Below are 16701 nucleotides of genomic sequence, written 5' to 3'. Positions count from 1 at the left end.
TAAAACAATTGAGAAGTCCCGTCCTCCCCTTCTAAGATGTGTGCAGGCGAAGATGTACCTGTGCCATGTGGTCGTTGTTAGCGCTTAGAATGGTCTTAACACGGTTTGCCTCCTTCAGCAGCTTAGCCATTGCTCTGGGGTTCTCCCGGACATCTTTCTTGGATTTCTTCTGTCCATTGAACAGCATGGCCAAACGGTCCCGAAGTCTCATATCCATCTCAATTCCACCAAGCGTACGGTCAAACCTTCGATGGCAAAAAAAACACAATGATCATTCAAGTGTCCCAATTGTGAATGCATATAGAGGGCCATATTCGATTAGCCTCGATGAGTCTGTTTCTGCGGAAAGGTATCGCCGGTGATGTTATTTCGCCATGCAAAAAGTTTCCTACCTACTCAATTGCAAAGACTTTTCGTCGGTGCGGAAACTCAATGCCCGCGATAAATTTTTGCCTATGAATAGGTGTCAGAAAGAAAAAAAAAAGAAAAAAGTGCAGAATTGGGGTTTTGGGGTGCAAAGCTGCAGGAACCCCCCTGCAACCTCGGGACAGTCCCCCAAAGGTAAACCGTTAAAAAAAAAGTAAAAAAAAAAAAAAGTCTTTTGATCACCCAAAGTACTTTCGTTTTGGGGGCGAAAAAGTTCAAAGTTGGGGGACAAACTTAAAAGTAGCGAAAAATAGACTCCAGGGGGGTCCCCAAGTATGCCCCAGGTATTTTTAAGTTTGCAGGTGCTTGCGGAAGGCGGATTTTTAACGATTTCTAAAAATACACTTTAGCAACTTTAAAATATGCTAGCCCCCATTTTCAGGTCCCCAAATTTGCTGGGACTAATTATTTTGACCCCATAAAAATGAAACAAAAACAAACAAAACCACAAACTGCAAAATGCTATTCTTCACCACTTATGCAAAACCGCGCAACAACAGCTATTGAGAGCATTTAAGTACCCCAAATACCATCAAGCAGGGCTATTCGGGGGTATCTAGAATGATCCCCACTGTCAGTGCATCTTTTTGGGGGCATCAGGCTGATTTCCCCAAATCTGACAGCAGTTTTCGCATATTAGTTTCGCCGGGGCCCCGTTTGACGATTTCGAATTGAATACGGAAAAAAGCGACCACGCGCGATTCTTTATAGCATTGAAAACAGGCGAAAAGTCCAGCATACAAAGAGTACGGGACTTTTCATCGGGAATTGAATACGCCCCAGAGTGAGGCAAAATTAAACCAAATATTTTACTGAATCCCTTCGCTGCTGGGTTTCCCTCACTCATGTGCTGAGCCATTCTTCCCCACATGTGATCGTCACACACCAACATCGGTAAATTTTTAATATGAATATTGTAATATTTAATACGAGTTTCCCTTTATTTGGTCTAGAGGGAGAGGAATGTGTAAATAACAGATTAAAATATAGTCTAATCACTACCAGGGAATGGCTTTCTCCAAGACTTGCTATGAATGGTCACCAGTTCATTGCCAGGGTCAAATATTACGTGTGTCAAACCACAGATCTATTTGTATCAAAAACACAAACTATGCAACATTTCAGCAGTAACCAGATACAACTTCATTTCCCAGAACAAGGTCAACGAGTTACGTACCCAACGCCTAGAACCTGAAGCTGAGGTTGCATTCCTGAATCTTTAGTCTTCGTCGTCTGATAGGTCACAATGGTGCATGTTGTACTCCTTGATCCCATGTCATAAAACATAATGTTCTGTAATACATGGTAAAGTATAGGTGAAAAACTTCTTTCCCCAATAGTATTTTTTTTTTTTTTTTGACGCAATACACTTACTAAAACAAACACTATGTGACAACAATAAAGGAAGTTTAAAATCAAATTGGGGGAGGGGGTGGGGCAAGGTGAAGGGCTATAAACAAAGTCCCATAACAGAGATATCTATGAAGAGAAAGAACAGGCAGAGGAAGGGGGAGGAGAGTGGTATATAATTAGGCGTAAAGAGCAAGAGGATGCAAACCTGAGCAGTGGAATTGATATCTTTCCTCCGGAAGACCCCGTAATTCAGAGCCACTGCGGTGTTATCATTTATAAGCTGAAGCACTTTCAGACCAGCAAGCTGAGCAGCTTGGAGAACTGCTCTGCGCTCCGCCTGGTTAAAGAAGGCCGGAACCGTAATCACTACATCCTTAACGGGTTGCTCTAGTAAAGTGGAAATAAAACAGCGTGTTATCATTAATATAGGTTAATAATGATACATATAAAATTAGTAGAACTAGGTGCAAAAGCCCTACTGACTAATCACAGAGGAGTTATGTCTGTAATTATAGATGAACTCTTTACTTTTGAATGCGCACTACAGCCGTTCCCTTCTTCAACTGTTCTGCCATGTCAAACAAAGGGAGCAGTGCCAGGGCTGCATCTGGTGGTGCCACTTTAGTGACGGGTAAGTGTTTTTTTTTGGACATATTTAAACTGTGATGCAAAATTGGTGGGCAGACAGAGGCAGATGCCCTATGCACAATCAGTGAGGCGGATGACTGGCTGCCTTGCACACCCATATGTGGTGCGATCGACCTGATGGAACCGGCCTGGGCTAAATCATAAGTTCTATCTATTGCAAGAATTACTCCGTCATGCAAACATTCGGATGAGGACTCTGCTAGGTGGCAGGGAATAAATGACCTGCCGTTTGCAGTATCACAAGCCCCTAGCTTTCAGCACAGAAAAGAGCATGTTACTCCAAACTTCAAAACTGTATATTCCCTTTCCTTCCTCTCACCAGATAGAGGATATGTTTTTGCGATATGGGCCAAACATGACAAAGTTAGTGTCCTCCAAGATGTGACTAACCCCATAGCGAGCTAGTCAAGGACCACAGTAATCCTTATTCTTAAAGACAGGAAATAAAACTATATATGTTGCTGCTGGGGCCCCTCAGACAATTTTAGATTAATAACAAGCAAGCATCTACTTGCTTTCAAGACAAATGCATCTGCTTTATATTCCGTGAACACCATATAAGTGCTTCTCCAGTTGTCCTTAACTGAGCCCAGTGTCTCCAAATGCTACCTCTGCTCGCAGCCAAAGCAGACCTGACCCACAGTAAGTAGCCTGTGTGAATTAGCAGTCACCAGCCAGGTGGTGATGCAGCAGCTTTACCACATACAACTAGAATCACTTCCTGGCTGATGTTAGAACTTGGGTGATGGCAGCAACTAAACCTCTTACGACACAGCAGGAGTCAGTGACAGGCAGTTATTAATGGTAATAACAAATGCCTATTCCCTGCGGCAGGTGAGCCAGATGGCATGGTCCCTTTATCTAAAACAAGCAGGTACAGTCAGGGGTTAAAGTGGGCCGAAACTGCGTTCCGTCAGTTCCCCTTGGGGGAGGAACCAGTGCCTCCTCCTCCGGCCCACCTTACCCAGCCAGTCAGCACTCAGCCCGGCGACGCAGGAAGGCTCCATTTGCCGGGCGCCCGCTGATATTTTGTTACCAGCCGACGCCTGGCTCCTTCCACGCAGCAGCAGAGAAGTCATGACGTCTCTCCCATAGTTCCGAGGAGTGGTTGGACCAGACGGCAGCGGACGCAGGAGCGTGCCTTAAGGTAAGTATTGTGTTTGTATTTTATTTTGTGTAAGGGGCACTACTACAGTGTCACTACCTCTGGAGGCATTATGTGTAAGGGGCACAACGTTGATGGGTCTGGCAAAATGACTGTATTACAACCCTTTCCATGCCCAGTTTGTACCACAGGCGGTTACTCCTGGAAGTGATCAAGTTGTCCAGAAGAATGACAGATTTGCTACATGTTGGGAAGACCTTGGGGGTTCCCAACTGACTATATTTCTCAGATTTATCTGTAGTGAAGAACAAAATGTTGCCGTAGGATTTAAGGCAACAGCAATTTATGTGTGTGTCCGCTATCCTGATAAACCATGCGAATGACCAAAGGTACATTAGACTTTTTAGAACTCACCTGCAAAATCCTCAGCAAGAGTTCTGGAGTAGTTCAGCATCATCGCCAGTAATTCTTCAGGAGAATATATCTGTTCTCTGCAAACACATGCCAAAGCATAGAATAAGAGCAGCTTAAACATTACCAAGGTTTTTTTTTTTTCCCTTTTTTTGAGGAAAGCATTAGCCTGTGTGAATCTGGCAATATGTTACAATATTATAATTCTTTCTAGACAAATTAGAATTATTCATATAAAAACACCAGCCCACACAGTATTTTTGTACTTCTGTTAAATCAATTTCTCCAAGTCCATTGGGGGACACAATGACCATGGAGGGAGATCACAGAATTGGGCACTACGTTGGTATGGACTTCTGATAATTTTTTTAGCTGTCCATGTGACTCCATAATCTAGGGTGATCTGAGACAAGGATCCAGATTTGATTAGCAGAGTGTACAAATAGAACTGTGATTCCCTTTCTCTGGCTCCTCGGAGGCCAGCTATTACTGTCCTATTATTTGTGAAAATACTTGGCTCTGTACCTAAGGAAGAGCACGAAATTGGTAATGGAGACACCTGCCGGTGACTGCGTAGATCAAAGGTTCCCAAACTCGGTCCTCAAGGAACCCTAACAGTCCAGGTTTTAAGGATATTCATGGTTGAGCACAGATGGTTCAACTTAAAAGACTGATGTACTAATTAAGTCACCTGTGCCCAAGCATGGTTGTCCTTGAGGACAGAGTTTGAGAACCTCTGGTGTAGACTGCGACATTCTTCCCCGATTGGTACATGAAGATATGCATCCTTGATATATGTAAAGAAGCCAGCCGTGTTTTGTGACACGTAACTGATTTTAAATCGCATCTTTACAGAATTCAAACACATTTCCCAACACCTGAACAGCACTCTATAACCCATGGTGCAACAACCCTCAACTGGATGAAAGAGGAAAAAAAGTTTAATTCTCAAACTTGTTCAGTCCACAAAATGACCATCACCGAGGAATGTGCTAGACAATCTATCAAAAACATTTGGACTAAGGGCCTGATTCAGAGCCGGACACTCTGACCAGAGCGCTCGCTCCGAATCAGGGCCCTCCTCCATTAAAATGGAGCGTCCTCCTGGACGCTCATATAGCTGTGGGTCACCATCGCGACCATCAGACTTGCGACGGAGACCCTGCGGTAGGGTCTCCCTGCCACAAGCCCTGGAGAGATTTTGGCTCTATCAGAGCCAAAATCACTCGTGATGTCGGTGGAGCCGGCTTCAGACGGTAGGCGTTCCCATGGGAACGCCTCCGTCTGGCAGGCACGCCCCCGGCACGCCCACCAAAGGGGGCGTGCTGTCAATCAACATCGACAGCACGCCCCCTTTGGTGCGAGACCCGGAGCGACAGCTTGGCTGTCGCAGTCCGGGTCTCGCGCATGCGCACGACGGAGCTCCCTCCGTTGCGCGCATGCGTAGTGGGGAACATCGACCCACTTGCGAGCGTACTGCCGCTTGCGAGTGGGTCTGAATGACCCCCTAAGTGCATTGATAGGTTGTATTCTCACACAAACTGGCAAAGTTTACAAAATGACTGCCCACAGTGTATAGAAGACAGGCTCATTTTAAGTAAATCTTTACAATGGAGTGCTGTCATTACAGCTGCCATACCACCTAAGGAGACAACAGTTGATTACAGCTCCCATCCCCCTTCCAGGACCCTGGGGGACCTCACAGCACTGGCTGAAAACTCTGGCTGTGTGATACTTTAGAGGGAGGGGTCAGCAGGTCGACAAATGAGAAGTCACTATTGCAGATATTTTGGCTTCTCATTTGGTGTCCCAATAACTATGTTGTGCAGGTGGCAGTGCAGCTTTAAAATGTAGGCATATCATCTCACTTAATGATATCCTATGCAGCCTATACCTGCATCGAGGAGGAAAAAATCATAGCCGACATGAGATCACTGTAACTTACTCTGATAGTTGGAGTAGAACTGTTCCCCGATGTTCATCCTTCACGATGTTGTACTCTGGAAACCTATTTTTAAATGCTTCAACTTGTGGGTTCTCTGCCCGCTTCCCTAACAAATCCTGGAGGTACCGAAAAGTCACTTTGGGGTTCTTAGCTGCCTGTAGAAAAGATTACAAGCAATAGGACAAACGTTACTTTGTATAATCAAATCTATAATAAGGTTGTAAAAGCAAAAAATAAAATGAATGGTTACCACTAGTGCTGTGTGTTTTGGCTATGAAATCCCCTAAACCCCCTTGCCATCACTCATCGTTCATGTTTCCAGTAATATGTTTTACAGATAATAATAGTCACTCAAGCAGTGAGGAGCCAGGAAGCGTGATATAGAGAGAAGAAAAAAAAAAAAAAGAAAAAAAAAGGGAAGAAGAAAAAGTAGGATAGATAAATAGATATATAAACACACATATACACTGAAGTTCCAAAAGTCATGGGATAGATGTCTAGTATCGGATAGGATCCCATCTAGCCCGGCGAAGTGCAGCAACTCAACATGGCATCGTTTCCACAAGTGGACGGAAGACATCTGGTGGGATGTTGACTCATGCCATCTTGGTAGCTACCCAAAGGTTTCATACACGATCCAGACGACCAGAATACCAAAAGCGGCATCCCTTCAGTCATAATCCCAACATAATTTTTTTTAAGTGTTATAACCCTTACCTTCCCGCTAACCCACCTTTCCCGCAGCCTAGCCCTCCCCCTAGTGACTTACCCTAACCCTGTCAGGATTTCAGCGATCGGGATTCTGGGGCCGGGATTTAGACTGCTGTCGGGATTTAGGCGCCAGGATCCTGACAGCCGGAATTCTGACCGTCAGGATGCCAACTACGATAATTGTAGGTGCAGGATCTTGAGTGCTAATGAACCTCTCCACCATGTCCCATAAATCCTCAATTGGGTTCATGTCGGTCGACCATGTTGGACACACCATTCATCTGGACTCTCCAACAGATTCTGGACAATTTGGGACTGATAGCACGGTGCCTAATCCTGCTGGAATATTCCATAATTTTGGAGGTACATGAAGTCCATGAAGAGCTGCAAATGGTAAACAAGCAACGCAACATACTGTAGAGGTTACCGGTCAATGATGTGTTCAGGCAGACCAGCAGATCCAACCTATGCCACGTGAACACACCCCACACCATTATGGAATCACCAGGAGCCCACACGGTGCCTTGCCAACAACTGGCGACCATGCCACACCCGTACCCTACCATTAATTCAAAACAAAAGGAACAGTGACTCATTGGGCCACACCACATGTTGCCAATCCCCCAGGGTCCAATTAGCAACATCGCGAGCTGAGGTGAGGCAATGAGTCTGGTGTCGTAGTGTTGACAGGGGCACTCTCGTGGTTGCTTGTCTGTTACCATGGACAATTCTGGCCAGACACCGTCACGATCATTAAGAGTCGGTGTTCGGCCTCCGCGCTGTCTACGGTGGGTGGTAATGCCTTCTATGAGGTATTCCCAGTACACAAGTAACACCGTAGACTGAAAAATGTTGAATGTTTGCACAACTTCGGAAATGGAATGTCCCCAATCGAACTGCGATAGTTCTGCGATCGTCCTTGCCACGAGCAGTTTAACCGGTGTTCAAACCGTTCACGAGATGTCAGATTATAACCGACGCAGGTCCGGGTATTTCCGAGATGCCACAGTACGGTGACGCCACCTACCATTACATACTGCTGTCCCATGACTTTTGGCACTTCAGTGTATATATTATATACCCATATACATGAACAAAATCATCCCGCTGATTTCATTGATATAAATTTTGATATTTGTACTAATAAAAACCACGTTTTAGTATGTAGTTTAAACATGGTACGAGGAGAGTTACTTACCATCCCTACAGCACTATCACCAAACAGACGCTCATTCTCTTTCAGTGCAACAGCAAGAGGGGTCTTCCTCCTTGATTCCCTGAAGAATTAAGCAACAAACATTAGGTTTCAACAAAAAATTGTGGAAGGCCACCGCACAGATGGTAATCGTGAGGAAGGGGAAGGCCACCGCACAGATAACCGCGAGGAGGGGGAAGGCCAGCGCACAGATGGTAATGAGGTAAGCACACCATTCAATGATAATTTTTTAACTACTGCAGCAATAATGTTTGAAACGTAGGAAGAGTCATGTTCAGACTGATGCACAAACAAGAGCGAGATGGCTCCAGGAACAGTGGAATACGGCTTTTAGAACACTGTGCGTAAACTATAAATAATGTATTTTATTTTTTTTTTGTGCTTGAGTGAAACACCTAGAAGGTCAGAGATAGACGCAATTGCAGCCGCGCTTTTTTTCCAATGCAGTGGCTGCGATATTATGCAAACGCTAGTTTCAGCCTTACCCTTGTGTACTAGAGTGCGTCGGCAATGTGCAAGCCCTGAGACACCCACTTTCACTGCCCGTGCATGGTGTAATTCAGCCGGTGGATACTCCACCACCGACACTTGCACCTGCCTGAACATGGACTCTATGGAAGCGACAGTGCGCCTGAGAAAGCAGCCTGCTACAGAGACACGGCATCGACGCTCCCATAACAGGCCCACGCAACAGGTTTTTTTTTGCGCTCACTTGAAAGATTATTTGTGAATACTCCGAGGGTAACGCATGCACCGTTGGGGGTAATCAGAACAACTTGCACAGTAGTAAATAATTGCTCAACTATGCAAACATCGACATCGATTGTTCCGATGGTGATCCTAGGCTGCGACCTCAGTCGCAGTGCTGGGACCACGCAGAGGCAGCAAGGAGGCGTCCGTTTCCTCATAAATGAGCCTTGATGCGCACAAATGTGTAAATGTTTTTTGTTTTGTTTTTAATCCTCAACACATTTGCATATTGCTTGTATGTATAAGCCTCAATGTCTTACTTGTTTAGCACAATTTCCATAGGAACTCCAGGTTTGACAATGGCTACTTTCATCCATTCGGAGCCTAAATCCACAGACATGACTGCCACAGACTCTGCAAGGGGAAAGGAGGAGAAAGGTCACGCTGTGTCTTAGCAGGGCACAGGATACGATCAGCTGTTGTAGGCACATTATAAAAAGCACAGCACTAAATGGTTACCGATTATTACATGGAAGATCGGAAACAGAAGTTTGATTTGAAGAAACAGATTATAAAATGCTTTGCAATTTTAATGTTGTTTTAATGGAAATACCTTACTTGGTATGCATTACTCTCCGTTTGTCCAGAGTCCGACTAAGGAAGCCTCGTTATGGCCAATAATAATCAAAGTACCAAAGAAGCATTCACACAGATTTTCTACCCACTAGAGAAAGTTGTTCAATTAAATTTCTAACCTCAAAATGTATTTTCAGTTCACCCTCACTCTAAGGGCCCGAATCTGTACTGAGTCTGAGTCGCAACAATTGGGATTGCATGCTTAAGCTGGTCCTGCTATTTAGTGCCCCACATGGGACGCCATACTTATTCACCGCGGCTGTGTAATACCTAGTAAGTCCCAGCAGCCGCTGCTGTGGCTTTCTGCAGCCAGACACAAAGGAACAGCAATCTGGCGGTAAGGCACAGCGGCATACTCACTGCGCCCATGGACAGTTACCGGAGGCAAGGCACAGTGGCCCTAATCACGCGCCCAAGGACTGTCATAGGGCGGCATTCCACCGCCAACACCGCGCGGCAAGCACAGTGGCTCTCATCCTGTGCCCATGGACTGTCACCTGGTGGCATCACACCAGACGGATGCAGCCGTTTGATACAACACTGTGTGCGACCTGCTTACCGGCCACTCAGTGATACGCTGGGTCTTTTCTAGGCATTATGCCGCAGCCTACGTTTCATATGCACTTTTATACATCAATATGTTTTTGGAATGTTCTAATGAGACCCATATTGTCTTGATAGTCTTCTAGATTATACCCCGCTAGTAAGATTGTTTCGTTATATATGCAACATTGTATTGCATGAAATTGCATTTATTGAGATACATTATAGCTTCGATTTAAAGCAGACAGCCTTATAATAGCTACATATGTTCTTTTACTAAATTGTTTTTAATAAGCCATGTTTTTTATTGGCACTTTTGCAGTATTAATTACATTAGATATACACACCTGTAGCACTGTTTCTTCTTATTCATTCTATATTCAATGTGTGCACACTCTATCCTGATTCCAGTAGGCTTATAACGCATTGACTTGTCTAATACTGTAATGCAAATTCACTTATTTGCAAGGCACACGTGAGCGCTGCAGCCCAACCGCTATGTAAATAGCGCTATCATCTGCAGAGTGCGAGGGAGCAGCACAACAATTTGTCAGTACATTCTATGTGTACACAAGTCCCCCCCCCCCTGACACATTACATTATTGTGCTCTAGGGATAAATGTCTTATTGTTGTGCTTCTACTGTAATGAATGATAAATATGGTATTTGTGCATGAGTTCTCTAATTAAGGAGACATTGCATGTAAAATAAGGACTAGTAAACAAAAAGTACTCTCCAGCTGGAATCAGTATGATTTACCGCCGGCCACAGCGGCAGCCTGGCAGTGGTGAAAATCCTGATCGTCCAAAGGTAAGTATTGACTAACCTTATTCTACACCCTAACCCTCCCTTATGGGTGCCTAACCCCCCCTTCCCCGCAGCCTAACCTCCCCCTGGGGGGTGCCTAACCCTAACATCCCCCTGGAGGGGTGCCTAAAGGTGCCCATAGACATAGGGATGTGTTCCCGATCAGCCGATGTACACGATTTTCCCCTGACCTCTACCCGGGAGCTCCCCGGCAGTCCGGCACACGATTTGGTATGAAAATACTGCCAATGTGACACACAATCTATCGTGCCTTTTAACTACTCCAGTGTATCCTGACTTGAGATTGTCAGATCTACCCTACAGCACAGCAGATCTGAAGATGCGATGTGCGACCTACGGGGACGCGCATCGTATCGTGATCATGAGTGGGGACTCACGATTTTGGCATATTTTACATGATCTATCGTTCCAATGCGTCGGAATCGGCCAGATCGGGTAAAATATCGCTATGTGTGTGGGCAGCTTAAGGACCAGCCCACTGTAAATTTCCACTCAAACTCACTTTAATTGTATGTCAAGCTATTATTTTAGTTTCCATCAGCTACGTTCCACAAACACACAGGGGAGAGTATCAGCAGCAGCACACTGCAGGCCGATTACTGGTCGCATTGTTCTACTCTAACATGAAGCATGAAACAAAGCAGAAGAAAATGATATGAGCTTGTTATGCAATGATCCCTGCACCATTTCATTACACTGTGGCCCATGATCTGTTTCTCTCATGCCAGCATGTAGATCAATAATCCCCGACAGCAGTATTTGTCTCCAGTTCCATTTGGCTTGTTTTCCACATGTGGGATATGGAGAACACCAATAGGAGTAATGTTAACATCCCCAGACATATGTCCTAGCACTTGATACAGAAGGTATTTGGCCTTCATATGATCTCTATTTTTTTATTATATGTACACTTGCCGCAGAGCTAAACAAGAAAGAATAATGCCTTTCAGAGAGGATCGCATCTTTACATAGGTTTGTGTTATTACCAGCTCTTATCATAAAGAAACTTGCATATTAGAGTTACTGGGTCCTTAATTTGTTGTTGTTTTTCTTTTTACTTATGGGCACATGGAGAATAATGTCCCATCTAGTTCTGCACACGCCTACTCAGCTATGAAAGGGATATTTCTTCACGTAAAACTGAAAACCACTTTTGTTGCCATTGTCATGTGCTACAAACCTATACATGGGTGGGTTAAAAGTGGAACAGACCCTAAAAAGCTTATTTGGATAGAGTTTGAGTGAGTGTGAATGGGCTGCCTACCCATGCTTAAACGTCAGCTCAGCAGACAAAGGGCCTGATTCAGATTTGGGAATAGAGTAAGATCGAGCAAATAACTGTGTACCTGGACAAACTATGGGGGCTATTCAATTCACGTGTTTGTTCGAACTTAAGGATTCCTTCTCGCACCCCCTGAGGGTGCGAGGAGAAATCCAACGAAAGGGCCGGCCGCGCGGCTGTTATCCTGCTTAGTGCGGCGACGATAGCCACCCGGCTGGCACTTGAATGCCGGTTCTCGCGAATAAGCAAACAGCGCAGTGAATTGAATAGCTCCGGTAGATCCCTCCCAGAGATATTCGGCATCGCTCTGAATTGAACCGCCACCTATGATGCAATACAAGGGGAGCAGATCCATCATTTTGTTTTTTACATGTGGGGTAAAGAGTGGCTGTCTTTGTATGCAGCCCACAAATCCTGGACAGCTTTAGTTTCACACTGCAATTTAGATTTCAGTTTGGACACAATCCTCCCAAATCTAAATCTCTCTGCACATTTTACACCTGCCCACCTGCACTGCAACATGGTTTTACCAAGAAGTACAATTACTTGCTTTTTCTAAAGCTAGCTACACACTACACAATTATTGGGCCGAATTGCCAATAATTGGGGATTGGTCTGATATATTGTACAGTGTGTATGGACGATTGATTTGGCGTTTCGCCGATAAAACGGTTACAAACTGTCCACAAATGCATTCCTTTGATTATCTGATCGGTCGGTAAAAAACAGAAAATCTCGGCATCAATCTCCCGATAGAGCTCACACACCGCTCTCTCGATATTCTGCCTATATTTCCTACGTTTTCCCATGACTGTCATACTGCTTGTGGGCAAACGTGTAAAAATCAACATGGTGAAAAGAAAGAAAAAAAAAAAGTGCCGTTAAAAATAAAAAAAAGTGTCCTCCTTTGTGATCAGCACCTTGTCCTAAAACAATCCTGGAGTGAACACAAGACACTATGACAGCAAAACTGTAAATAAAGCTTCACATTCATACATTTTTATAACTCTAAAAGCAATATCCATTACATTTTTAACCCCATTGCTGCTGAGGCTTTTTTTATTTTTATGCAGCATCACAGATCAGGGCCGTAACTAGGGTAGTGCGACCAGTGCCATGGCACCGCAGGGCAGTTTCGGCCTGTCAATTTTCCAGTTTGTTATAATTTTCATTTGTAACTTCCTCTTCTTTTATCTCCAGCATCTCTTCCCTGGCCCTTCCCCATGAGGCCATGGCTCTTTTCAGGTGCACTATCTTATGTCCCTATTTAAAAAAATGGGGGTGCCAATGCGCTCTCCGGCACAGGGCACCAAAATGTCTAGTTACAGCTCTGACACAGACTATACCTTTTTTTCCAGAACACATTGTATTTTCAGAAGATATACTTGGACTTTTTGCCCACAGGTGATCAGACAATATAGTAACTAGTATGGGGTTCCATCAATCTAAAGAGTGGACCCCCCCCCCTCTTAATAATGTGGGTGGACGTCAGGTTGGAGGAGAACCATGATTTTTCTGTACTGTAATGGTTATTGCCCAGTGATCATACTGAACATGGGTTAGAAAGAGTTCGATGGTCGGAAAGATAGAGCAACTTAAAATCCATCCTTATTCATATATTTTATTTATTTTACACAACAGTGATGCGTGACATTGTCACTTCCAGACCCGCAACGTTGACCTCCAGTATTGGTGACAAGTGGGAAGGTGGTCAATTAATTTTATTTTCTTTTGGCCCCCCTTAGCCGCATGGACGTGGGGCTCATCCTCCACAGTTTTAAAGGTATATGCAGAGTACAAGCCACACTCTGCAGCAAAGGGGTTAAAATGGGTTAAAGAAACCTTTTAACATGGGTCCTGTAAGACCTAACATTTTTTTTTTTTACTATTTCTTTCCTTACAACCTTAACCATGAACAGCAGTAGCTGTGTAAATATTGACCAAGAGCTGTACACCTGCCACTTACATCAAACATCCTGTCTGATCAAAAGGGGCAGGAACACTGTCTGGAAGTCAGTGAGAAACAGCCACCTGCTCTATCAACCCCTGTACAACAACATAAATCTGAGCCTGGACTGTGCTTAATAGGTCACAGTCTGTGGACAACTATAAAGTGGTTTCTCAGGACTGCAATATGTTGAAGGCATCAAAGAAAATTAAAAAGTATCCATGTTGCTTAATGATATACAGGAAAGACCTGTCCTTATATCAAACATGTTTAAAATTGTTTTACTATTATTAGTTATCCATCTAAAAGGCGCTGGAGGAACCTACATGCACAATAGTGCTGACTGTCACTAAATTATTAAGGCAGTATTTTCCGTTTAGCAGTGAAGAAGCGTTTTAGATTACCAGGTGGTGGTGGTCAGCGTTAATTGCTTTTTAATTAGGCAATTAAATTAAAGATTTCAAAGTCTCTTTTGATGTGATAAAAATCCTATCAATACTGCTGGAGAAGTTGTGGTATGTGGAAAAAGAAAGACAGGATCATTTGTGACACACCTGACATCTCTATCATGGTATCCAAACGCCACACTAAATGCCCCCATACACGGCACGATATGCGTGCCGATCCGACAGATCGGCACGATATAGGTACTATATCGTGCCGTGTATGGGCACGATATCGGGTGTGCGCTCCCGCGGGGTCGTACCTCGCATCCCCAGATCTTCCTGCAAAACCATCTGACCATCTGACCTGGGGTGCGATGTACGATCCCATTCAGATTAAGGAGGGGGAAGCCGGCATATCGTGCGGTCTGCGGAGACTGCACAATTGCCGGCAGAGACAGCGCGATCCGTTTGCCGACGGATCGGCAGTCGCCCTACACGCCACCTTTAGCTTAATGTCTAGTAATGGAAACTCCCTAGGCTGAGCTTTTTCCATTCATTCAATGTTCTCATCCACTACAATAGGTTTTCTAACTGAAGCACACACAATCAAATTTGCCACTTAAATGAAGGAGAAAAGCTCCAACATGTTGAAAAACTATTGGGAAAATATATATATATATATATATATCACTATTTGGGAAGAAAAACCCAGGTTAGAGAGCTAGGCAATGAACATCGAGATTAAATAGTGACACATGGAAATGACAAATTTAAAAGATGACCTATAACAGATCCTCCAACTTCCCTCCCAAATCCTCCACACCAGAACTGTATAGCAGCAATAAAAAAATAAAACAGTTTTTCTTTTAATGAGTTGGTTACATTTGCAAACCACAGATTAGCCCTAGGCGACAGGCTACCGATGTTGCAATAAGACGTGGCCTAGGGTAACCCAGGATATTGCATCCCGTGTCTCACCTGTGTGGGCGGCCAGGAAAACTAGCAGGCAGAGCGGCAGCAGTAGTACGGCGGTCCATGTTGGAAGCCCCATCTTCCAGGGATCTCTTCACACACTATGCACAACTGCAGGGAGAACACAACATGGATTACATGAACCTATGTTACATCACCACAAAATCCCAGTACACAAAGCATGGTTACACCAGTGCTGGTCACACCTCCCCATATGGGGCTCATGTGCATTCATTGCCCAATTATATCACCTACATGCCAGTCCTTCCTCTAGTTACAGCACACCCTTCCTGTGCCCCATGCCCGCACCTCTGTGCCCCACGCATGCCCAGATGCCACCCACTGCACTCCTTAGAGAATATGCTGACATGTCTGTGCCATAGGGTGCTGTGACCAGGGGTGTACCCAGTCATCCTGCCCCTCTATGTAGCAGCCTCCTTACCCCATATGCACACACTATACTACGGTATATGTCAGCGACATACAGGCTGCAATATATACTGCCACCACTATTGCACACAGACTTATATCTGCTGTCTCCCTACAACCTGCAGCGTGGGGCAGCCGGCTCCTGTCACTGGATGGCAGACACACTTGTCTCTCACCTGTTTCCCCCCACCTCCCGGTGCTCCGTGCCCTGTGTGTGTGTGCGGTGTGCGCGGCGCTGCGGGTAAAGAAGCAGCAGCAGGTCTCTCGCGCACAGGCCGGAACGCGGCGCCCGCTGATTGGCCGCTATGCCGGCAGCAGCGGCGTCAGCCGAGCGCGGGGAGCCAGCCAATGGCTCTCCAGGGATTACTCCAGGTCCCCGTTCTCATTGGTCCACGTTCTGAGAGGCGAGGATTGGTCCACGACCAAGTGACGTCATCCTATGAGTTTCTTCTTTCTTTCATCACCTTGTTGTACTAGTAATACTAATAGCAGCAGATTAATACCAGGGCCGGTGACGTGTGCTTCAGCTCCTACCTATCGTTTTATAGAGGGTACTAGATAGACTATAGCTAGAATCTGATTGGTTTGCTATGTGCATCTTGTCCACCTGTTCTATTTAGAATCTTTGATACCCCAATAAGTCACTGTTAATACAGTAGGTGACTTTGGAGCCTATTTATCAAATAATATTTGCAGAGTATTCCCAGAAAACACCCATCTTCTGGGGATACCCGCGAATATAGAGGGGTGTACTATCCTTGGAGAGAGATAAAGTGGACGGAGATAAAGTACCAACCAATCAGATCCTGTCACTTTAAAGTCTGTGTTCAAAAAAGGACAGGAGCTGATTAGATGGTACTTTATCTCTCTCCACTTTCTCTCCAAGGGGCCTATTCATGATGTTTATTAACATTCTGACTCGCCGCGTCTACCGATGCAATTCATCATTGCTCCGGCACGGTGACAGCTGATGCGAACACATTTGTTCGCCACGAGCTGCTTCACTGCTCCTTTTCGGAGCAATGAATCATTTCACTGCTCCTGTCGGAGCAGTAACGGGACTGCGCATACGCAACCTACAGGTCACGCATGCGCACAAGAGCCCCGACGTCCAGCGGAAGAAGCCGGACAGAAGCGGAGGGATCTGAAAGGATCACTCATCGCAAACCAGA

At 45.0% G+C, this 16701-nt stretch overlaps 1 protein-coding gene across 1 annotated transcript in view; it reads right to left on the bottom strand.

The window, feature by feature from the left end:
* The window catches only part of HYOU1 (hypoxia up-regulated 1), a 39373-nt gene extending 23522 nt beyond the window's left edge, over window positions 1-15851 (bottom strand). Inside the window, exons 1-9 of the mRNA XM_088458737.1 lie at window positions 15706-15851; window positions 15107-15211; window positions 8826-8919; window positions 7798-7876; window positions 5889-6043; window positions 3947-4023; window positions 1985-2166; window positions 1604-1719; window positions 59-245 (exon numbers count right to left, since the gene is read on the bottom strand). Of these exons, the coding sequence (XP_088314863.1) occupies window positions 59-245; window positions 1604-1719; window positions 1985-2166; window positions 3947-4023; window positions 5889-6043; window positions 7798-7876; window positions 8826-8919; window positions 15107-15179 (963 nt within the window). The 5' untranslated portion in view covers window positions 15180-15211; window positions 15706-15851. The remainder of the gene's footprint in view (window positions 1-58; window positions 246-1603; window positions 1720-1984; window positions 2167-3946; window positions 4024-5888; window positions 6044-7797; window positions 7877-8825; window positions 8920-15106; window positions 15212-15705) is intronic.
* Between the last annotated feature and the right edge of the window lie 850 nt (window positions 15852-16701).

This window comes from Taudactylus pleione, unplaced genomic scaffold, assembly GCF_031769625.1.
Source record: "Taudactylus pleione unplaced genomic scaffold, aTauple2 ptg000848l, whole genome shotgun sequence".
Lineage (NCBI taxonomy): Eukaryota > Metazoa > Chordata > Amphibia > Anura > Myobatrachidae > Taudactylus > Taudactylus pleione.
The sequence above is the reverse complement of the archived record's forward strand: the minus strand, read 5'-3'. Positions and strand labels throughout refer to the sequence as shown.